Source organism: Equus quagga, chromosome 8, assembly GCF_021613505.1.
Source record: "Equus quagga isolate Etosha38 chromosome 8, UCLA_HA_Equagga_1.0, whole genome shotgun sequence".
NCBI classification, from domain to species: domain Eukaryota; kingdom Metazoa; phylum Chordata; class Mammalia; order Perissodactyla; family Equidae; genus Equus; species Equus quagga.
The window spans coordinates 41,281,982-41,305,252 of NC_060274.1; the positions used below are offsets into that span (position 1 = coordinate 41,281,982).

The window sequence follows — 23,271 nt, forward strand, 5'->3', positions numbered from 1 at the left end:
CAGGAATTATGGGTGCTAAACTTTTACCTACCATTTTAGCTATTATTAAGATCTTGAGACATTCTGAGCTTGACCCTCTGGAAGCTGAAGGGAATCACCTTGTTGATACTCCTGCCATGAATGCTACTCTTAAAGGAACCAAGAGCAGCCAAACCTCTGTCATGATTCAAAGGGATATTTCCCCAAATGATAACTTAGTAAATTGGCTAGAGAAGCTCAACAATCAGCCTCAGAAAAAGAAAAACAAGATTGGAAATTCAGCAATTGTTGGTTTGACAAAAAGAGAAAGCTCTGGTTTGGAGCAAATAACAACCCAGTGCTACCGGAGTCTGTGAAGTTCCCATTGCTAACCTCTGCACATGCCTTGAATCATTGGTCCACTGATAAAATGGTAAGAGTTATGCACCAGTACTGGCGGGGAAATATTAGTAAGCCTGCAAAAAGTGCCCATTTTGCTTATCATACCTATCCAAAACATAATTCAGGAAAACCTGCCTGTATTGTTCCCAGATACTTTAAATTTCTCAGTGGACCATTTGAGGTTTGGCAAATGGATTTCATATGGCTTCTCCTGTCTCATGAATATAAATATCTTTGGTTATGGTCTGCATGTTTTCTCACTGGACTGAAGCTTTCCTTTGTAGATAGGTCACTGTTTCTTCTGTGGCTAAAATTCTGTTAGAAAAGACTATCCCTATCCGGGGAACCCCCCTCGAACTTCATAGTCACTAGGGAACTCATTCCACTGGTCAAGTACTTGGACAGGCCTGTGCTGTTTGGCTGGTTCTGCAGCATTTTCACTGTGGTTATCATTCTCAATCCTCTAGACTGGTCAAATGCACTAATGACATTATTAAGACTCCATTGGTGAACTTTGTAGAAACCCTCCAGATACCCTGGCCAAATCACTGCCCCCAGTTCTTCTAAATTTTAGGTCTACCCCCTCTGAGGCTCATAAACTCTCACCTTTTGAGATAACTACAGGATGCCCCATGCACTTGGCTTCTGCTTCTTTTGATTCACAGATAACAAAGGGAGATATGCTTCAATATGGTAAAGGCCTAATTGCTTCTGTTGAAAATAACGATGTTTCAGGAGCAATCTTTTCACAGTGCGCTCCCAGGAGATGAAAACCCCAAAACACCACACTGCAACCTGGAGATTTTGTCTACTGGAAAAGATACCTCCCAAAGGACTCTCTCCAGCCTCCCTGGAAGGGCCCCTGTCAGATATTACTGACTAACCCTTGTGCTGCCAAAGTCCAGGGAGTGGACACTTAAATTCACGTGTTGCACATAAAGAAGGCTTCTAACCCTGACTGGACCTGCATACCATCTGGTGACCTGAAATTAAAGATTTCCAGGAATTGAAGCGGGCAGCATTTGAAGGAGACAGCTTTCCCAAGATGACTGGATTCAGGTCTGTAATCTCTTTTTTCACTGTTGCTTCTTACTTTATTTTCTTCCTCTCTTTCTTGGAAAGACAATGCCCTTGTCTGCGTTTCCAAATCTATTGTGAAAGGGGGAAACCTCTCTGATTGTCAGACCTGTCATCAGAAGCCTGGATCTGTCCAAGACAGTAATGACTGCTTATTCACCCTATAAGTAATTTTGCCAGAATTCCAAATGTACGTTTAAATTGTTCCATGGGCCCATTTTATAAATTAGGGTAGTAAGCCCACCTAACCTCATTCCTTGCTTCAATCTAACCCAACCCTGGGTTGGGGAAATGAGATCTTTCAAATATCCATATAAGAAACTGCGTGGGACAGCCACTGTAAATCAGGCCATTTTTAAGCTCACTGACATACACATATATTTAGGTAGCCGTTTGATAATATAGTATCTGAGCCTTGGTTGAATGATGCTAAAGCCTCTATACCAATGAATGGGTCCATAGATTAACATTTATGCAGGAGGCTTGTGCATACCTCCTGGCTATATCTATATATGGAGATTTTGGTAATGGTCTTAATACTTGGGCAACACATTGCCTTGATAGCTAGAGGATAAAAGGACAGTGTCCCCTTGTTGTATTCACTGTTCTAGTCTCTCTTCACAACAAAACAGAAGCCTCTCATTGGTCTGTCCCTTTAAACTTCTGTACTCACTTTAAATGAGAACTTCCAGGAGGTGCATGTGATTCTGGGTTTGCCTCTGCAGGGAGAGCTTTCTTTCCATGGATTGGAGTAAGTGCCAATAAACAAATGACCAGAAATCTCTCCCTAACATTAGGAAAGTTGGCCTATTCCACAAGTCAAAGCAGTTTCACCTCAGCAACGACTGCTTGACTCATTGGCTAAAATAGTTTTGGATAATCATATAGCCTTTGATTATGTACTTGCTGAGCAAGGAGCTGTCTGTGTGATAACATACACCTCTTGTTGTACATGCATAAATGGCTCTGGAGAAGTACAAACCCAATTACATAAAATTCAGGAACAAGGACAATGGCTACAGCAAATTTCATGTGACGATCCATGGTCTTTTGATCTATTTAGCTGGTTACCCTTAGGTCTGGGCTCCTGGTTTAGAGCCATCATACAAACTGGGTTTAAGTTGTTTTTAATTCTGCTCTGTATACTTGTTAAGTTCTGTACCTGCTGGATGTTGAACCTTTGTAAAAATGACTTGCCTAATAAGGTGATGTTAGCTGGGTACTTCAAGATGATTTCCAACACTTATGACCTTGACAAAATACAGACTTTGAATAAGAAATCCCTGAGAGTTCTCCCTAATACCCTTCTTTGTTACTCACTGTGGCATCAAGAGGTTTACCATCTGTGCACTTTCCCTCTAAGGTGGGACAGGATACCCAGGGAAGTTCTTTCCTGGTACTGAGGGATAAAGGTTAGTGAAGTCAGAAAACCTGACTCTGGACCAGCAATGCTTTCAGAGAAAGATCTTGATCAAAAGGGAAAATGTGGAAATTAATAAAGGAAACCTCAACTAAAATTGTAGTCAGGAAGGCCTGTAGAGGGAGCTCTCATTCCCTACCACTATTTGTCAATTGCCCCAAACAGGGAGGGACATACCTTGCAACTCCAACAGGAAGTTGGCTACTACTTTACTACCCCAGCAGGAGGAAGGTTTTCTTTTTCCCTGGTGACTAGCATAGCCTATGGAAAATGCCCCAGCTAGGCCAATGACTAGCCATCACCACCCTACACTCTTACTCTCCTCCAGTGAACTTTCATTTAGAACAGCCCCTCCCAATTCCCTTTTTGTTCTCTGGACTTGCTTGTGGTTCCCTATAGTTTGCGTGTCCCAAATAAACTTATTTTGCTAGTAAAATAACTGGCTATTTTATTTTAAAGTTGACACTGCAGCGGTGGGAACGAAGAAGCAAAATGAGAAAAAGAAAGGAGCGGCCCCTGCACGCCCCGCCCTCCCCTTGCCACCGGCACCACCCCTCCTGCAGGCCCCGCCTTCACCTCCCCACAGGCCCCACCCCTTTCCACCGGTTCTTCCCTCCGCTTGCCTCTAGCCCCGCCCCCACCGGCCCCGCCCCTCCCCTTCCCACCAGCCCCACCCTCCTCCTCCTGCCGGCCACGCCCTCCGTTTCCCATCGGCCTGAGCTTGGCCTCCTGAGCGCGAGGTAGGCTGGGAAGTGGCTGCCCTAAGGATGGCGGCAGAATTGAAAAGCTGTAGCCGCTCTCGCGGCCCTGAGGGGCAGGGGGCGTGCTGGGGGCGGGGCAGACGCACTCTCGCTCCCTCTATAGACCGTGGGGCGGGATAGAAGCGGCTCTGCCGCCGTGAAGGGGAGGGGCAGAAAGGGGGCGTTCCCGGCCGCCCTGAAGGGTTGGGGGCGGGGCGTGCGGGCTGGGAGGGGGCGGGGCGTGCGCGCGGGGCGTGGCGGAGGCGTGGCCGCGCCCTCGGCCCGGAAGTGCGGGGTGCGGGGCGCGGGGCACCGACGGCCCCTGGCGGCCGCGGGTGGAGATTGCGGCCGGGCGGGCGGCGCTGGAGCAGCGGCAGCGGCGGCGGCCGCGGGGCCCGGCGAGCATGTAGCGGCTGCGGGCGACGTGGGGCTCCCGGGGCGGGGCGGGCCGGGCCGCGGGGGCGGCTCGCAGCGACATGGAAGAGGAAGGCAAGAAGGGCAAGAAGGTGAGCGTGCGTGGGCGCGTCCTCACCGGCGGGAGGCGGGCTGGACCCCAGGGCGAGGCGGGCGGAGGGGCCAGGGCTCGGGGGGGACAGGGGAGGATCCCTCGGGACCTCCTTTCCGTCTGCTGCTGTGGGGCGCAGGGAGGTCCGGCTTGGAGAGGTCCAGGGAAGGGAGGTCTGATTTGAGGAGGCCCGGCGTGGAGAGGCCTGGGACGGGGAGGCCCGGCGTGGGGAGGTCCGGGGGCGCACACGGTTGGAGGTGACCGTGGCGGGCGGGCTGAGGTCCCTGGGCGGACGGCGCACGGTAAGGCCCGGGACAGGGCCGCGGGAGTCGGTCTCTGCGGATGGGATAGGAGGCGAGCCCCTGGACAATGGGCTTAGGTGGTCCCGCCGGCCCGGCGGGCGGGGGAGGAAGGAGCCACGCCTTTCCGCCCCTTCCGGTCAGTGACTCTCCCCAGACCCAGGCTCGCCACATGGCCTTTCCTTCGGGTCAGTGACCAGGGGCTGCAGAGGAGCTGGCCCCGGTTAGGGCCCGGAAAGTTTTGCACGGTTGGTATCTTAGAGACAATGGGGTGTAAGCTTAATGTGGAAACAGTTGCCGCTTAGTTGGCTTAAATTTTTTGATGTCAAGTAAAAGCAAAAGCTGTGCTTCGCTGTACAGCCAGTTCACGGGTTGAGTTTTGCCCTACCTAGTAGCAGCTGAGTGATTTTAATGACGTTACATTTGGCACTTGGATTTCGGACGTAGTTCAAGACAACGCTCCTTAGTTTATGTAGTTTTAAGAATGTGGCTTTAATTAAAGGTTAGAGTAGTTGATAAACTCAGCATTGTAAGGAGACTGAAATAACCACTTGGGATAAGCTACCATTAAAATGGAAAATGGGTTTCCATGAAATGCATGTGTTTCAGATACAGTCTTTATGTCTTACCTGTCGTTTTCGTTTTAATAAGTGTGTGTGTGCACTTTTAAGCACAAGTTTAAAACAGACCTTGATAAATCCTATGATTTTACCACCCTCCGCTCTTCAGAGCCAGCTATGTCCTCCAATGACGATTACTCATCACCTTGTTTCACAAGGTGCCCCATTTAAAAAAGGTCATGTTTGAAATCACATATAGCTGGGTGGTCTTCTGGGGATTGTGTGGTGCTGCCTCTCTCACTTTCTTTGCTCGTTGTTTTGTTACATTATGAACATGCATGTCTAATTTAAGTGCTATATCTGTTGCAGTTACCTACAAAGATAGTTTAAGTCTGGAAACAGCCTAAGAAGGTGATTCAGCCTGCAAGCATTGGACTGCAGAGGGATGCTGCCCACCATAAGGGGGGAAAGCTGAGTTTGATGTTTCTACTAAAGCTGGTAGAAGCCTCCAGAAGATCTTCAGTCAATTCCATCCTTCCCTGTCGCAGACAGACAGGTGGGCCAGGGCCCTTAGAGGAGATGACCTGTCCCCAGTGCTCTTGGCTGCCAGCATTCAAGAGAATTGCTAGCTCACTCCCAGCAAGGCACCGGTCCTAGCCACACAGCATCTTCCACAGTCAGGCCAAATGGTGCCTGGTAGGAAGAGTCATTCCTTTCAAGTGGGTGCTAACCTGTCTGATGGAGAAGGATGGGATTGACTGAATTTCTTCTAGAGCATTCTGCCAGCTTTGGTAGAAACGTTAAAACATTCAGTAATATTGAGAGAGACAGAGAGAAGCAGTAAGACATTTCTGAGGTTTTGGAGTAGAAGTGAAAAAACCAGTAAAACTGAAGAATTTTGGAGTTGGGGGCAGTGGAAAGATTTAGGCGTAGAAAAGGTTAATGATGAATTTCATTGTCTCTATTAGAGGAGACAGTTGCTACCTCTAATCAGTTGTTACCTCATTGCCTGAGCCTGGAGTTTTGTGTTGTCTCTATATGCTGTCCCTGCCCCAGCTCATTTTCCCACAGGCAGGCCAGACAGAGAGCTCTGGGGCATGGCTTCTTATCCAGGCCATAACTTAGCACAGTGTACCGGTTGCTCTCGGCCAATTGCGAGCTGGCAGACCTTCCTGCTCTGCTCCCTAGTCAATGTCAGGTCACTTCCAACTCGTGAAATTTGGTACTTAAGTTGTTCTCATTACCTATTTTAGAGATACCTATTTTCAAACTTATATACAAATTCAAGCTAAAATAGCAGAAGTAATGACAATAGTTTTATAAAAGTACAGTTTAGACATTTAAATTCTCTTTCCAGGTTAGCGCTGTCAAAAAATGCCGATTTAGACCTTTAAAAATGTGGATTGGTGAGCTTTTTCTGGTCTTCAGACATTTGTCTTGGTGTTTGTCAAGCAGTTATTCAGGCTTGTTCTAACGTGGCCTATTTCCTCAAGGTAGGAATCAGCGCGCTGCCAGAGAACCAGTAGACCAGAGTGGATCTCATATAAAGTGGCCCCAGGTACAGCCCTGTTCTTTCTCAGGCTACCCTGGCACATATGATGAGGGTGATTTGACACCCCTGTAATGTCCCGTGGAAGGCGCTGGGTGATAGGGATGCAGGAGGAGCCACTGGGGAGATGGGTAGGTCCTGGTACTTCTGGGCGATGAGTGAGTGGACATAGAAGTCCACTGGCTGCTAGAGGTGTGGGGCTTGGGGAGTAGGAATGACCACAGGGTCACTCTCCTGCCTGGATGTCCCCAGAGTGACTAGTACCTTTCAGACCACAAGTCCTGATTTGGAGTTGGGAGAATGAGACTGCCTTCTTACAAAAGAGACCCAAGTTGTGTGTATTTTGACACTATTCTGTTAGGATGTGCTTTCTTTTTATAAGAAACTTAGGTGTGCACTTGAGTTGGAATGTGCGCATTTTTAGAAAAACAGTTGACTCAGGTGAGCGTGTCAGACTGTGAGAAGCCACGGCCATGGGAGGTCACCATTGGGCCTCAACCCCATTTGGGTCCTGGCTTCTGCTGCTGTTAGGTCATAGGTCATACTACTGGTGGCTATGATTTCAACCTGAACAAAGTTAGATATTTTTACATCGATCTACTTTATTTGCATTCTTTAGCTGAAAAAAACAAAGTTTATAAGTTACTCTGGAAATGTATGACTGGATATTAAATGATAATTAGGAATTATTAACTTTGTTGGGTGTGTAATCTTCATAATATGTTTTGTCAAGTTATGGTCTGATAGCCGTAGATACTGAGATGTTTATAGGTGGAATACTATGATTTCTGAGATTTGTTTTACTCAAACTAGAAAAAAAAGAGGAGAGAGAGCTGAATGCTTTGGCAGTGAATATTCATTATTCTGTCTACTTCTGTGAAATTTTGAGAGTTTCCATATAAAAAGGGAGAAGAGCTCCTAGGTTATCAGCTCATGTACCTGCCAAATCATCCTTCAGCCAGTGTCTTTGAGGAGCTGGCAGCTTGGGCTGGACCTGCACCTTTAAAACTTTTGTAACTCCAGCCATCAGGCAGCTACACCTTTTCCATTACTGTGTGCATGTGTGTGTGTAAGTGTTTATAGCTGGAAAGAAAGTTTAAAGAAATGGTGCTTGTTCCAAGCAATGCACTCTGATTTTTTTATGTCGTTCTTTTTTTTTTCATTAAAATAACTGCTGGTTATCACCTACTAAATTGCTTTTATAACTAAGTTGATTCTGTGGCTGTCACAGCTGTAACATGGGTTAACAAAGTGAACTGGGCCTCTATACCTTGTTATGTCTTTCCTCTCAGATAGTTGTCAAGTGATTCTTGTGGGGCACTGTGGCACCCCAGGGTGAGGAGGCGGGAAGACCAGGGCAGGAGGTGCCTGCTGGAGACCATAGGTCAGATGAGTCCAGAATGACCAGCAAATGTGAGGCTCATTCCTCTCTGATTTGGAGAGTTACTATTTACATAGTATCATGCATTTATTAATCTTCAACATTAGGAGCTGTAGAGGCCGCGCCCAGATTCTGTTACCCACTGACCATGACAGTGTCGATTGAGAAAGTGCATCAGAATCTTGTAGTGCTTGTCTGTTACTGCTCTGACCATCATCGAGAGGAAGGTAGCGAACAGGGAAACGTTTCTCTTAGCAGTGGTACTGATTGGGGGGCTGCTTTGAAGCAGGAAGGGCCGTCCGCATTTTGCCCCATGAAGTAAGGGACAAGTGCCTATTGTACCCAATGGGTTTGGTCGCTGCAGTTAACTGTTGGTCTTAATGTTTCTTCATTTCTGTTAGCAGTAATAACCCAGCTTGCCCGTCCTGATCCCCACTCTGCTGTGAGTTAACAGCCACAGTTAAGTACTGTAGATTTAGCTGATGGACATGAAATCATCCTATTTATTTATCTGAGTGCCTATTACATGCTTAGTATAGTGAGAAGAAGGGCTGAGGACGCTGTATTTTGTTTGAAGAGTAAGCTGCTCACATAACATTAGAGAATGAGAGAGGGTCAGTGCCATCATGTCAGGAGAGACCTGGGTGGGTGTCAGCTAATTCCACGTGGAGGACCGTGTACGTAACGTTCAGAAGCAGGAGGGGTGGAGGCCAAGGCCTCACAGTGCTGGGAGGGCTGGGGGCGCGGTGGGGGAGTTTGGGTTTAGTCCTGCGTGCAGCTGAAGCCACTGGAGGTTCTCGGTTATTCCTTTAAGAACCGTTCATTGGCACGGACTGTGTGCCAGGCGCAGATGCTGGGGAGACAGGTGAGTCAGATGTGCTCTGTGGCCACAGGGCTTGAATCAGAGCTCAGAGGACAGATGAGGGTGGAACTTTAGGAAGTGAGCTTTGATAAGAGTGAATAAGAAAACCTTTTTGTTATGAAGACATCAAGTAGAAGCATAGAGAAAATCTTGTAATGACATCCCTATGCCCCAGCTTCAAACATCGTCACTGCATGGGCAGCTCGTTTGAGGTACAGTTTTTCCTCATCCACCCCTGCTCCCCTGGTGTTGTGGGCTGAACCATGTGCCCCCCAAATTCATATGTTGAAGCCCTAACCCCAGGCACCTCAGAGGGGATCTGAGATATGGCCTTTAAAGACATGATTTAGGTTAAATGCAGTCACTTAGGGTGGGTCCTGATCCAGTCTGACTGGGGTCCTTATAAGAAGAGGAAATCAGGGCACAGACATGCACAGAGGGAAGACCATGTGAGGACACAGGGAGAAGACAGCCGTCTGCATGCCACGGAAAGAGGCCTCAAGAGGAATCGGCCCTGCTGACACCTTGATCTCTGACTTCCAGCCTCCAGAACTGTGAGGAATAAATGTCTTGCTTGAGCTGCCTGGTCTGTGGTGTTTGTTAAGGCAGACAAAGCAGGTTATTCTGAAGCAAATCCTGGTTGTCAGACAGGAGTCTAGTTCAGTGGCCCTGTGCTCGGACCGTGTGGTGGGAATCGCTTTCAACCTAGCCCAGTGGTTCTGAGGACCTGGTCTCAGCTGTTGCCCCAGACATGGATAAGCTATTCAGAGCAGCGGGACGACCCACACTGCACTCTGTGTGGGCCACAAACTGCACTCTCTGTGGCCTGTGGCCCGTGATGGGCTTTGAGCCTTAGGTCTGCAGCGGGGGAGTGGACTGAGCCTCGTGTCATCTTTGCACAGCTTCTGTGTCATTGCTCTACATTGACACTTTCTGCTGCTCAGCTTGCTCTTTCTTATTCCTCAATCCGAGAACAGCGGCTCTTCTTGAAATACGACACTCAGTTTTGATGATTATGCAGTTGTAAGGGAGTTTAGAGTTGGATTTGTCACTTTAGTAGAAAGAAAAAGGAAATTTCTTCCTTAGCTCTGTGCCAGTGCCAAAAATGTTACAGTTTTTCCTTCTAAGTCTACCTGTTCAGTAGCAGTTTTTTGTTGGATTGTGTTAAGAATTAGGGCATTTGATCACAGGCGTGCAGTGAAAATAATCCTCTTTAATAAGTGCCGTAGGAAGTTGGAATTTGGGCTTTTGTTCAAGGCTTAGGATGGTGAACTGCAGTGTGTATCTTGTAACCTAGGAGGTGGAAAGAATAGTTGAATTCCGAACGTGTGAGAACAGTGGTGAGCCCGACCCTGTTGTGTCCCTGTTCTTAAGGAAAACCCGGTGTGGGAGTAACCCATTTGCGGTAGGAGATGCCGTTTCCCTATGTTGTTACTTGTGACTCTGAGAAGAAAAAGAGAGAAACTTTTATTATTTGAATCTGTATTATCCATTCCATAGTTTAAAATCCCGTGTTAGTTTTTTCCAAAAATCGAATATGCTTCCTGTGTGTGTTGCCATGAACTCCGCAGTCAGCTGTGATGTAGAATATTCTGTTTTCCTCTTGCTATTTACATGGTGGGGATACAGGTGATTAATTTAATGCCTTAGGGCAGACCTACATGTCAGGTATGTTACCCTGCATGTCACATGTCAGGAAATGTTCCAGGTCTGACCGTGTCTAATTGTTGTATTACCACGTAGACACGTCACTCTAAACAGCTCTTACATTTTATGTCTGTGGTACACATGGTAGCTGAAGCAGACCTGTCCATTGTACATCTGATGTCAGGCCCATTTCAGGCTCTGTTCTAAGCCCTCTTTCTGCTAATATTGTGCATCTTCAGCTCCCCTCTTTGGAAGAGGTGTATACAGCGACTGTCTGCTTTTTCCAGCCTTCCCACCTAGCGTTTTATTATGAAAATTTTTTAATACACTGGAGTTGAAAGAACTTTACAGCATATATCCATACACTTACCACCTAGATTCTACCATTAATGGGTGCTATACTTGTTTTATCGCATTTCTAGCCGTCTATTCATCCCTTTACCCATCCAGCAACCCATCTTATTTTTAGGATGCATTTCACGATAAATTGCAGGCATCAGTTCACTTTGATCTAAACATTTCAGCATGTTTATCGTTAACTAGGCTTCAAGATTTGTTTTCTTTTGCTGTAAAACTGATAGGCAGTGAAATATACACATTAAAGGTACATTTGCTAAATTTTGACAAATGCATACCCCTATGTAACCCAAGCCCCTGCCAAGAAATAGAACACTGCCATCACTCAGAAATTTCCCTTGTGCCTCTTAGGATGTCCCTTTCCGAGGCAACCACTGTTCTGATTTTTTTCCCACTGTAGATCAGTTCTGTCTAGATTGGCTTTATCTGCTCTAGAACTCCATACAAATGGATTTATACAGCATATATTCTTTTGTGTAAAGTTCCCTTTACTCACATAAGGTTTTTGAGACTCATCCATGTATCCAGTGTTGCCTGTATCAGTTACTCGTGAGTAGTATTCTACTGTGTGTATGTACCACAGTTTGTTTTTTCATTCACCTCTTGTTGGACATTTGGATTCTTTCTAGTTTCTGAATTATTATGAAAAGCTTCTATGAACAGTTGTGAGCAAGTCATTGCATGAACATATGTCATTTCTCTTGGGTAAATACCTAATGATGGAATTGTCAAGTTGTACGGTAATTGTACATTAAACTTTATAAGACACCACCAAGCTGTTCCCTACTGAACTTTTGTCTGCTAATTCTATCAGTTATTGAGAGAGGGGGTGTTAAAATCTCCAGTTCTTGTTTTGGATTTGTTTGTTTCTCCTTGTAGTTTTGTTAGTTTTGGTTCCATATATATATATATATATATATATATATATATATATTTTTTTTTTTTTTTTTTTTTTCTTTTGAGGAGGATTAACTGTGAGCTAACATCTGCCACCAGTCCTCCTCTTTTTGCTAGGAAGATTGGCCCTGAGCTAACATCCATGCCCGTCTTCCTCCACTTTATATGTGGGACACCTACTGTAGCATGGCTTGATAAGTGGTGTTTAGGTCTGCCCCCGGGATCTGAACCGGGGAACCCCGGGCCGCTGAATTGGAGTGTGTGAACTTAACTGCTGCTCCACTGCACCAGCCCCCTGGTTTTATGTATTTTTGAAGCTCTGTTCTTAAGTACATACACATTTGGGATCATTTTGTCTTGTTGAAATGGTTCTTTTTCATTGTGAAATGACCATCTTTATTTCTGGTAATATTCCTTGTCTTGAAGGAAGAATATCAAACTTTGTCTGATATTAGTGTAACCACACCAGCTTTCTTGTGCTGCGTGCTTGCATGGCGTAGACTTTCGGTATGTCTATGGCTTTGCATTTAAACTGTACCCTTTATAAACAGCATATGGTTTATACGCTTTTATGTCTTCCTTTTTTATCTGGTCTGACAACTTTGTCTTTTGATCCTGCCATTCACGCTTAACGTGACTGTTGACATGACTCTGTCTGTCTGCCATGGGGCTCTTGTTTTCTATTTCTTCTCTTTGTGCTTTCTTCCTGTGTTCCTCCTTTTCTGTCTTCTTTCAGGCTGAGTATTTTTAGTATTCCGTTCTCTTGCTAAGTGCTCTTAGCCGGATCTCCTCTAGCAGTTACAACACGCCTCCTCGACTTGTCACAGACTGCTGTCAATTAACGTTGTGCCATTTCTGGTCTAATGTAAGATCTCAGCAGTAGCATTCCATTTCTACTTCTTCCTGTCGTTTGCAGAATTTTGACATACAGTTTATTTCTATACATGTAATACTATATTATTTTTGCTTTATTTTTTTTTTGTTTACTTTTTTGGTGAGGAAGATTGACCCTGAGCCAACATCTGTTGCCCATCTTCCTCTTTTTGTGTGAGGGAGATTGTCCCTGAGCTAACATCTGTGCCAGTCTTCCTCTGTTTTGTATGTGAGATGCTGCTACAGCATGGCTTGTTGAGCAGTGTGTAGGTCCATGCCTAGAATCTGAACCCTGGGCCACTGAAGCGGGGCGTGTGAACTTGACCACTGTGCCACTAGATGGCCCTCTTTTTGCTTTAAACAACTGATTTTTCACCTTTTTCTATTGAAATAATTTTAAATTTACATAAAAGTTGCAGAAATAGTACACAGAGCAGCCATATACCTCTACCCAGGTTCCGATTGTTAATGTTTCTGAACTGTTTAAGAATAAATTGCACCTTTGGTATGTTATTCCTCAGTACATGGGCCCTCCAGCCTCACCTCACTAAGACCTTGCAATCAGGAAAGTAACATCAATCCAATGTTACCGTCACTTCAGGAACCCCACCCACAGTTGCTGATTGATGTCTGTTTACCCCATTCCTGGTGATGCTGCCTGTGGTCACTTGCCAGGTTTCTCCATTTTAAAGTTCTTATTTAATCTTATTTCACTCAGGAGACTGTAATCCTTTACTATCTTCATTTCTTTTGAAGCTCAAATTGTCCAAAACTCAGCCAGTAGGAGCCACGAACGGCTCTGGTGTCTTTTCATTTTTAATTGTGCTGAAAATCCCATAACATACAGTTTACCATCCTAATCATTTTAAAGTGTGCAGTTCGGTCATGTTAAGCACATTCACACTGTTGTGTACCTGGTGTCTTTTGACAAGTCCCCGTTCTTTGAGCTCTTGCTTCCATCTCCTGCAAGATGTTCCAGGCTCCTCTGATGCTTCCTGGCCCAGCCCTGTACCAGACATTGTCCAGGGAGCCCTGGTTTCTCTCAGTGGAAATGGTATTTAGAAACCAAGATCTGGTCGGTAAATGTGCTCATTGCTGCTAGGGTATTGTTACTTTTAGGTCCAAGAGTTCATGATCTTGATCTGTGAGAGGGTTATTCTGATACAGTCTATTATGGGAATAGGAACCTCTTTTGGGGTATTTTTTATGGACAGTATTTTTTGGAGAGCTCTCATTTCTGCATGGATAGTTTCTTTATTCCTCTTTAGGGCTGAGTGGCGTTTTCTCCTGTGGTCATGTGATTCATTTAAGCAGTAGCCTGTCTGTGGACTGTTAGCTTGTCGTTTTGCTCTGACAGAAAAACGCAGTGATGAGCTTTTCACTGACCTTTCACAGGTGTGCAAATATAGCTATAGGATTAAGTACTGAAAGCGCAGTTGCCAGGAAAGCTTATGTACTTTTGTAATTCTAGTAGATATTGACAAATTGTTTTATATAGTTGTACCAGTTTTTATCCCAAACCGCAATTTATGATGAGAGCGCGTTTTCAAATATCCTAGCCCACTTAGCCCAACCAAACTGTTGAATATTTGCCAAGCTCATAGATGCAAATGGTGTTCGCTAATAGTTTTGGGATTTTATTTTCCAAAATGAACTTAAATTCTTTTCTCTTTTTACTAAAAAGTACATTTATATCTCAGAAAATACAGCAAAATTTATTCAAAGAAAAATAATGAGAAAAATCTAACCCGCTAGAAACAACTATTATTAGAATTCTTCAGATTGCTTTCCTGTGTGTGTATACTTTTCTGTGTTGGCGTACACGGTCTGAGTCCCTTGGTATCATTTATTTCAAACACTTGGTGCCCACTGGGTACAGTGCTTTCTGGGGAGCTGTTACTGCCTTCCTGAATCTCCCTCACCATCTAGTGGGGTGGGGGGTCTTACTGCCGTGAGGTTGAGAGATCTGAGTGCTGCGTTAGAAGGGGCTGGGGGCAACGGGTCAGGATGTGCACTGTGCAAAGTGAGCAGATTCTCCAAATGCTCCACCCCCCCCGCCCCTGCGTCATGTGGTCCTTTTATTGCTGGAGAAGCAGAGCCCACACTGCCTGCCCCTGCTGGGCTGCTCCTCTGCTGACCAGCATAGGTTTCCATAGCTATGTCTGGCACATGTAGAGGCAAGCAGGAGATGGAGCACGCCTTCGAGGTAACATTAAGAATGGAGTTATTTAGTTGGAAGGAGGTTGAGGAGTCAGCATAATCTGATTATGGATGTCCCTCCCCAAGATTCTGTTGTGTTTTAATACTTGTTATAAAGAAACATCTGTGGACCCCACTTCTGGGGTCACCGACCTGTGTTTATATAAAGTGCTCTCGTAAGGTTACTCCCAGAGCTGTCATTTTGTCGAAATTACCAGAGGCAGAAAAACCTGTCGCAGCACGTCCTGTTAGCGGTATTTCATCTCCTGGTATATGCAGGAAAGACGACATTCCACATCCAGGAATTTCCCAGAGTACCAAGTACCTATGTGGGAAGTCCTCATTTCCGGAGCTCTTCCCGTGTGTCTGGATCCTCCACATCATCACAGACTTGGGGTTGGCTCCCCAGTGCCACCTCTGTTGTAGTGAGAGGGCATGGTTTGACCTTTACAGAAAAGGTCCTTGGAACCTTTTTCAAAAGGCCCTCTGCCTGCCTTGTCTCCTTGAGTGTCCACCTTCAGCAGTGGAATGTCGTTTCTAACCTCCCTGTCTTCCATTTTTGGATCTCAGACATAGAGGGCTAAGAGGATTGTACGTATGATTGGTTCCTGCCAGGCCTCCCTGGGGCTCTCTGATTCTTTTATTTATTCATTTATCTGCTCACTTTCTTTGATCTTCCATCCCCACTGCTCTTTCTTGCCCTTCTTTCATTGACAGCCATCCTAACCTATTTAATGGGGGTTCTTTTGTTAGTGTGTGTTCTTGTAAAATGTATGTTATTTTGATGTCTGGTTCTTTTTTCTTTGAAGTAATTTCAAACTTACAGAAAAACTGCAAGAATAACACGAGGAACTCCCATGTACCCTTAGCAGGATCAGCGCTCAGGTGCTGTCCGCTGTGGAAGCAGTGTTGCATGTGCGCTGCCCGCCCCTTGCTCTCAGCAGCTGCTCAGGGTCTGTGTGCACACCTCCTGTTGGCCATGCCAGTCCTTCCTGGTTGCCCGTCTCTGTGGGGTCAGGTGCTAGTGGAGTTGCTCACTCGCCTTGCCAGTGGCAGTGCTTCCCCTGGGGGCGCTTGCATGGGTCACGTGAAGATTTGATGCAGGGAAGAGCCCAGATGGCGAGCCCGCAGCTCTGTGTGTGAGCCTCTGTGCGGTATGCTCTGTGGCCAGGGGCTCTGTCGGACGGCCACCCTTTGGTTGTCGTGTCTAGTGCATTGGGCTATGGGCAACTCACGATCAGTAATGCGGACAGCTGCAGCCTTCTGTGGACTGTGCACCTCAGGAGTGAGGGAGGCAGGCTTTACCGTCCGTGACCTGGGTCCGACCTGGTAGGCGAGCCCACAGTGTGGGTGAGCTAGAGGATCTTGCTTTCTCTGGGCCGCCTGCTTGTGGAAGTAGCTGGGTTTTACCCTTAACTGGAGGTGTTCTTTCCGTCTTCCAGGGAGCAGTTCTGGAGCTCCCTGGAGCTGGGAATGTAGTTTGGAGAGAACTCGTCATCAGAATTGGGGGCAAAACATCACTACTTTTCTTAATGTGGCTGCTCCTTTTCTTCATCCCATTCCCTCGTGGCTGCTCTTCCTCTTCATCCCATTTCTTTTCATCCTGTTCCCTCATGGGTGTTTCCCCCTTCATTTCATGACCTCATGGGTGCTTCTTCCCTTCATCCCGTTCTCTCATGGGTGCTCCTCCCCTTCATCCCATTCTCTCATGGGTGCTCCTCCCCTTCATCTCATTCCCTCCATCTCATGCTCTGGTTCCTTTGGTGCCGGTTCAGGCAGCGCTTCCTGCCCAGCCGCAGGAGAAGTTCTCCGGTCAGAAGGTTGGAAGCACATAGGTGTCAGGGGAGTCTTAAGCTCCAGGCCAGACTGGTTCCAGAGTTCCCTGCATCCGTGGGGCTGGTCACAGGAGCCCTGAGGAAAGTGGGGACTTGGCCTCACTGCCACCTGGACGTCCTTCTGTAGAGGTACATGCTCACATTCGGCCACACTGAGAGGAAGTTATATAAAATCCAAGCACGGATGAAGCGTCTTCTGTGTCCTGCTCTTAGCTGTGCATTTGGCAAGCCTTGCTGTGCAGTGTCACACTTGCCTCCAAGTCCTCCCATTGTCTCTGCAGTGTCTCTCCCAGTTACATGGCTAATGAAAACAGCAAGCACAGCCCAAATGCAAAACCACAACCAGTGTTCAAGTCAACACAGGAACATGCGGGGTTTCCTGCTTACCCCACCCCATAGGTCTTGCCTCCCAGGCTGGCCTCTTGAAGCTTCTCCTATTTGCGAGACATTCTGGAACATTCAGAGAGTATACAGGTCTTCACCATCGACAAACTTAACTTCTCCTTTTCTAGATTAGGAGATTTGACCCTGAAGAAGTTAAAGTGAGCTTGCTCAGAAACACACTCTAGTTTCAAAGTTGTAGCTCAAACTCAGGAGTCCTGGAGGCAGGTAGAGGCGCTTGTGGGCTGAGGGTCTTAGATGAAGGGATGCTCTGCCCAAGACCCTCAGACTGCCGTGCCCTTGGAGCCAGCGCTGAGAGCAGCCTGGTTAGCGGTCTCCCCTCTCACTGAGCAGGGTGACTTGTGGCTGGGAGGGGGAGCCCCGGCAGTGTTCTTGGTTTACTTTTTTTGTTCTTTTTAGCTTTGGCATTTGGGTTTGCAGAATAGTTGGACTTCCAAAATAATGTCCCTCAACTGACTACACAGCAGTGGCTAGAAATGTGGGGAGGCCGCCCGTGAGCTCTGTGTGCTGGAGGTAGTAAGGAAGATGGGCTGGTTTGATAGGGAGACACACTAGTTGACTAAGGAAGATGCGCTGGTTTACTAAGGAAGATGCGCTGGTTTACTAAGGAAGATGCGCTGGTTTACTTTGCGTGTTTTTGTGTACAAAGCCTGTTTGGTTTTTGCCAGCAGTTTCAGGGTGCTCCCTGCCTCTTAAACTTTTTAAAAAACTGTAAACAGCGTCAGTGGGGTTTGCAGAAGGAAGCTGTGGTTTCTGGTCTTCCTGTTCATTCACATGTTTTTTTAGAGGGAGGGCTAACATCTGACCATATTTTTCAACAAGATCAGAAGTGAACACAGGAGAATGCACAGTAACTGTCGGCAGAGCGGGAGGAACCAGAATTTCTCCAAAGAAATTCCTCCTCAAACTGACTTTCCAGCGGGGTGTTCCATGGAGAACGAGGTAGGTGCAAGTCCAGCAGGGAAAGAGCCATCAAGAGTGATCCTTTGGGTCCCTCAGGGGTGCGTATGTGAGCTAGGATGACCTGATGCTGTGACCCCTGTTATGGGAAGGTGGGGTAGAGAGTTCCTGCCAGCTTCTGGGTCTGAGAACTGGTAGCTGTGGGTGGTTGGTGAGCAAGATGAGCTGTTTGTAGGTCGTTGGGTTCATCCATCCTAAGCCAAGAATAAGAGGCCACAGTGTCACGGCTGCTGGGGAAGAGCAATCTTCATGTGGATTTTTAGTCATTTAGGACCCAAGATCTGAGCTGGAAGTGATTTAGGGAAAAGGTCAAGGAAAAGAGCATGCTCACATCCAGTCAACTAGAGCCTGGAATTGGTCCGTGACGCCCATGGGAGAACCAGGGACGCTGTGTGTTTGTCACCAGAGCAAATCGGCAGCAGTGCAGGAAGTCCAGTTCATGCCGACTCCTGAGATGGGGAACTCACTGTCTGCAGAAGGTCTGAGGGCACGCGCTGTGTCGTGCTCATCTTCAGGCCTCTGTAGCAACTAAGAAAGCTTCTTCTTCTGTTGGTAGGCACCTAAGTACTTGACTTTTTAAATAAAGATAGCTAATCTGTTGACTTGTGTTGTGGTAAATGCTGTAAGTTAGTTGAAATTAAGATAGACAGTGTTGCAATGTGGGTGAAAACAAAAGGTGCTCTTTGTCACGGAGTTTAGGAGAGGATTTGTCACAGTGTCTTGTGCACCCGGGGCAGGTGTGACTCTGTAGGGAGTAGCCACTGACCTGCCCAGCTGGACAGAATTGTATTTTTAGGTTTCCCCTGAAACAGGCCTCTTGGAGGGGTCTGCCCAGCCCACACTTCCTTGATCAGTCTCCTCCAGTCGTGGTCCGCACCCGCAGGTAGCCCTGATCACCGCCGCACGCTTGACCCCTCCCTCCTATTAGACTGGGGCTCCTGGGGCAGGGACGGGTTTCCGTCTCATTATAGCCCCAGCGCCAGGCATACTAAGCACTCATTAGACATTTGCTGAATGCTGAACTCAAGGACCACCATGCCTTGTGCTCGAAAAGGCCTGCACCCTTGTTCAGGGGCAGCTTTGTGTTATTACAGGATTAAATAAGATACGTATGAGAGAATGCCTGAACACTGTCCCCGAGGCGCCTTGGGTCCCTAGTGCATTTCCTTCCCTCCTAGACTGTCATGCACTTTCTCCAGAAAATGCTACCCTTAGTGTTGTGCACATGGAGCCAGTTGGTATGTGTCACCTTATTATTAACTTTGGTCCCCTAGTAGAGGCCACTGTCCCACACGTGAAATGCATTTCTCATTGTAGGTTAATAAACAGATGCTCTGAAGAGAAGTTAGCCTCTGAGAATTTGTTTAGGAGATGTACTAACTCAGAGCCTGGTTACCCCAAGTGAGCTGATAAATTGAGCTTTAGTCTAACAAAACTCAGGGCCAGCTGTTGGCATCCGGGCCTTCTTCCAGGAAAGTGCTGAGTGGGCCAGAGTTAGCATATGCGTGTTTGTCTAAGAGCTATGTTTTAGGTTTCCAACTTCAAAAGTTGTTTCAAGCATAAGATGGAAAATATTGCAAGAATATTGTAAAGATCTAAGGATCGTTTCCAAACCAGTCCAGAAACTTCCGCACAGTTATAAGAACAGCATGTGTTCCACGTGAGAAGTGTGCACGATGCTGGGTGGTGCCTCAGAAGCCTTGCCTTTCCTCCCTGGCTCCCTGCCTTGGACCCTTGGCTGGTTCCTTTAACCCTCAGGGCCCCTGTTTCCTCACAAGCGACTTAGGCACAGATGGACCCCAGTTGCACCCCAGTGCTGGGGCTCCATTCGTGAAGAGAAATGGCATTTAGTTTTGTGCTCCTTCTGGAGGCTAAGTTGGTCTTTTTCTCTTTTGGGGGTCGAAGATTATAAGGTCATTTTGGTGATGATGAACATGAGCACTCAATAAAAATACTTGTTGAATGAAGAGTGAGCGAGTGCACGGGCTAAAACCACTGTTCAAACTCTGTACTGATTTGGAGAATATTCCAGTGAATTGAAGGATCCACGATCGTCTACTGTAATCCTGATTCTATGTGTCAAAATATTCTTAATTATTTCTCAGTTTATTTTTTCACCCAGAACTTCCCTTTACATTTTCATGTTCAAAAGCAACGTCAGTTCCAAAACCCTGAGTGCCTTCTTGTTCATTGTGTTTCTGGGAAAGCTGAGAGGCCCCCACCATGCCTGCTGCCCCCATCTCCCAGTGTGTGTATTTTCCAGCTCTGTAAAGTGGGAGCAGGGCGTGCATCAGTGCAACATGCCTGCTGTCCTCAGGTCGAGCAGCTACCACCCATTCTGTGCTGAAAGGGGGTGAGATGGCAGAGGAAAGCTGGTTTACCACGATGCATTTCTTTATTTTTTAATTTTTTTTGAGATTGGCACCTGAGGTAACATCTGTTGCCAAGCTTCCTTTTTTTTCCTTCTTCTCCCCAAAGCCCCCCAGTCCATAGTTGTATATCCTAGTTGTGGGTCCTTCTGGTTGTGCTATATGGGATGCTGCCTCAGCATGGCTTGATGAGTGGTGCTAGGTCCACGCCCAGGATCTGAACCAATGAAACCGTGGGCCGCTGAAGCAGAGCTCACGAACTTGATCACTCGGCTACAGGGCCAGCCCTGATGCATTTCTTTATGTAATGGTTTCTACATTCCACTTTCTAGGAAGCCTCCTCCACCAGCTAAAGTTATTTGGGACATTTTTTTGAAAAGCATGTGGTGCCTGGTGTATTCAAGGCTAAGGGCGAGGCTGCGAACCTGTACCTGCTCCCAATCGGTCACCCTGAGTTCGTGCTCAGCCAGGTGGTCATGTGTGGGGCCCAGGTTGGAGGGGTGCCTCCCCTGTGAAGCACTTCGGTGGGTCCCCTCATCTCTGCCAGCCTGTGAGCAGCTGGAGGGTTGGCACCACTATTCGTCATGGGCTGTGTGTGTCGTCAGAGTAGCACCTTTATAAACAGGCCACTTTGGCACAAAGCGCACCTTTGAAGCATCTGGCTGGTGGTTTTTGTGTTCTTCTGCTTTGGCCTTATTTCCTCTGCTTGTCTGACCTCCTTGAGGGTAGGAATTAGGTATCATTCACCCTCAGCACCTTCCTGATGGCTGGCTGCAAAGGCACCAAACACATGTTCAGTAACCAGCTTTTCTTGCTCCTCTGAGAGGCGCTGGGTGCCAAGCGGTGAAGGCAGAGGAAGAGGGAGTTGGGTTCAACATAGGGAAAACCCTCAGATGGTTAGAGGCATCTGCATGGGGTTGTCCTGGTTTCCTTGGCCTGCAGGGGGCCGGACAGAAGCTGCTTATCTGCCCACAGAGGGTCTCTCTTTAGGCTGGGTTGCAGGCCTCGGGCCCCGGGGTCCTTGCCAGTACAGACACTCTGTGTGCAGACTGTAATTTGTGACCTGCAGCTCAACGTTAAGATAACGGCATGGGTTGCATGCGGTCTGTGGACCTGGTGATTTGGCACGGCCTTCTTGGTGAGAGGCTGGCTTTGGCAGTGCCTCGTCTCAAAGTTGATGTCCTGTTGCTCCCAGGTGTAGAGCAGTAAGGAGGTGGAACAGCAAACGGGTTGAGCTGAGCTGTTTGTGTGTGCCCTCAGATTGAGAATCAACCACGGTCTGCTCCAGCTGGTTATGATTCAGGAGGTTGAGCTTTGTGGGGTTGCCAGGTAGATGGTGTAGGGACAGATGTTGACCTCTGGCCGATTTCCAACTATGTACGCCTGTGGAGATTGTAAGTTTTAAAAAGCTCGAGGCTTGTGTTACGTGCCTTGGTATTTCCACCGCCCTGGGGCAGTGCCACACACATCATAGGAACTAGGAGGCTGTCTCTGCAGCCAGACGAAGGATCAAGCAGAACCTGACTGAAGAGTTGTCTGCGTGCCATCTGATCCCTGGGAGGGCCAGCCAGAGAGGCAGTCACAGTCCAGTGTGGCCTGCCTGTGGTAGGCCTGGTGAAATGTGATGTTTGCCTTGTGATGCAATGTGATGTTTCCAGGATCATTTTCAACTTAAAGTTTACCATTGGTGCTTGTCTGACTAATCATGGGTGACCCTTTCTCATCAGTCCGTATGTGAACTCCACACGGAGACCACCTGGTGCTGTCGCCTGAAGTGCCCCCACCCTCTACCACTCTCCTAAATCGTCCTGGGTCTGAAAGCTCCTGTGGGATTGAGGAAAAGGAAGCCTGAGCAGACCCAGGTGGTCTGTCTCAGAGCTGGGGTCAGGCAGCGCAGGCTCCTCCCAGAGCCCTTTCTGTCCGTTCTGCAGCTCGTCTGTGAGACTGTGGAGATGATACTGTCATTTTATGATGATGTTGCTTGTCTTGTCTTGCTTAGCTTTCCATGCTTTTATCTTGTCTCAGCTTAAATGTAAGCCGCCATAGGCAGGAACTATATACTCATGCGTAAAATGAAACTTAATGTTATGGACAATTTCAAGTATAAACAAAGGCAGAGAGAGAAGTAAATGAAGCTCCATGTGCATAACTTCCAGCTTTAATCGTTAGCACGCTGCAGGTCTCATGTCGGTGTTCCTCCACCCCGGCCCGAATGCTGAGGGGCTGTGTTGGGGGTGGGGTGGGGTGGGAACAAGGGGGTGCTCCAGGGTAAGGAACGCGGTGCTCCAGGGCAGGGAGGGAGGTGCTCCAGGATAAGGATGGGGGTGCTCCAGGTTGAGGAGAGAGTACTTCAGGGCAAAGAGAGGGCTACTCCAGAGTAAGGAAGAGAGTACTCCAGTATCAGTTTTAGTGGATCAGTGGAATAAAAACCAGATATCCAAGGGCCAAGTATTTTGAGGTAAGGAGTGTGAGCCAAGGAGCAGAGGAGGAAATGAACCTCTGGCTAGAAGGAGGTAGTGTGGGCAGGAGAATGTTGGGGTTCAGTTGGTGGAGGGTTTGCCTTTGTTTGCTTGTTGGTTGACCTGATGTTGCAGAGCTGAGCGTGCTGGTGGCTGTGGGGTGGGCCCTGCAGGGTCTGCTGGGAGACCCCAAAGCCTCACCTGCCCCTGGTGAGTGGGGGAGTCACTGCACCTTGCCGTCTGCGAGATTGACGGGCTGATGAAGTGCCTCACAGGGTCGTAGGTTCTGTGATGCTGTTTTGTGTGGGATTTGTGTATGACTGAATTTCCCCCATGCAGAGGAGAAACAGAAAGGAGAGCTTTTAATAAATGTTTGGTGACTTAGATATTTTACGAGTTTCTGTACGTGTTGGTTGGGGCTAGGCCTGCTGTGGGTCCTGGCTGCTGCGGGTGCTGGGTCCGTGGCCAGGCAGGGAGCTGTAGATCACAGAGAAGGTGGGAAAGTGACCTTGGTCTAGTG

The 23,271-nt window shown here is 47.4% G+C and overlaps 1 protein-coding gene across 6 annotated transcripts in view; it reads left to right on the forward strand.

Annotated features, from left to right (window-relative positions):
* Nucleotides 1–3,973: 3,973 nt before the first annotated feature.
* CCM2 (CCM2 scaffold protein) overlaps nucleotides 3,974–23,271 on the forward strand; it is a 50,230-nt gene continuing 30,932 nt past the window's right edge. For 2 of the 6 annotated variants that reach the window (XM_046670170.1, XM_046670167.1), the window contains exon 1: nucleotides 17,764–17,905. In XM_046670170.1, coding sequence (XP_046526126.1) covers nucleotides 17,807–17,905 — 99 coding nt within the window. In that variant the 5' untranslated portion in view covers nucleotides 17,764–17,806. Of the gene's footprint in view, nucleotides 4,104–17,763; nucleotides 17,906–23,271 lie in introns of those variants that run through there. The other 4 variants (XM_046670165.1, XM_046670169.1, XM_046670164.1 and 1 more) reach the window with 4 other exon arrangements.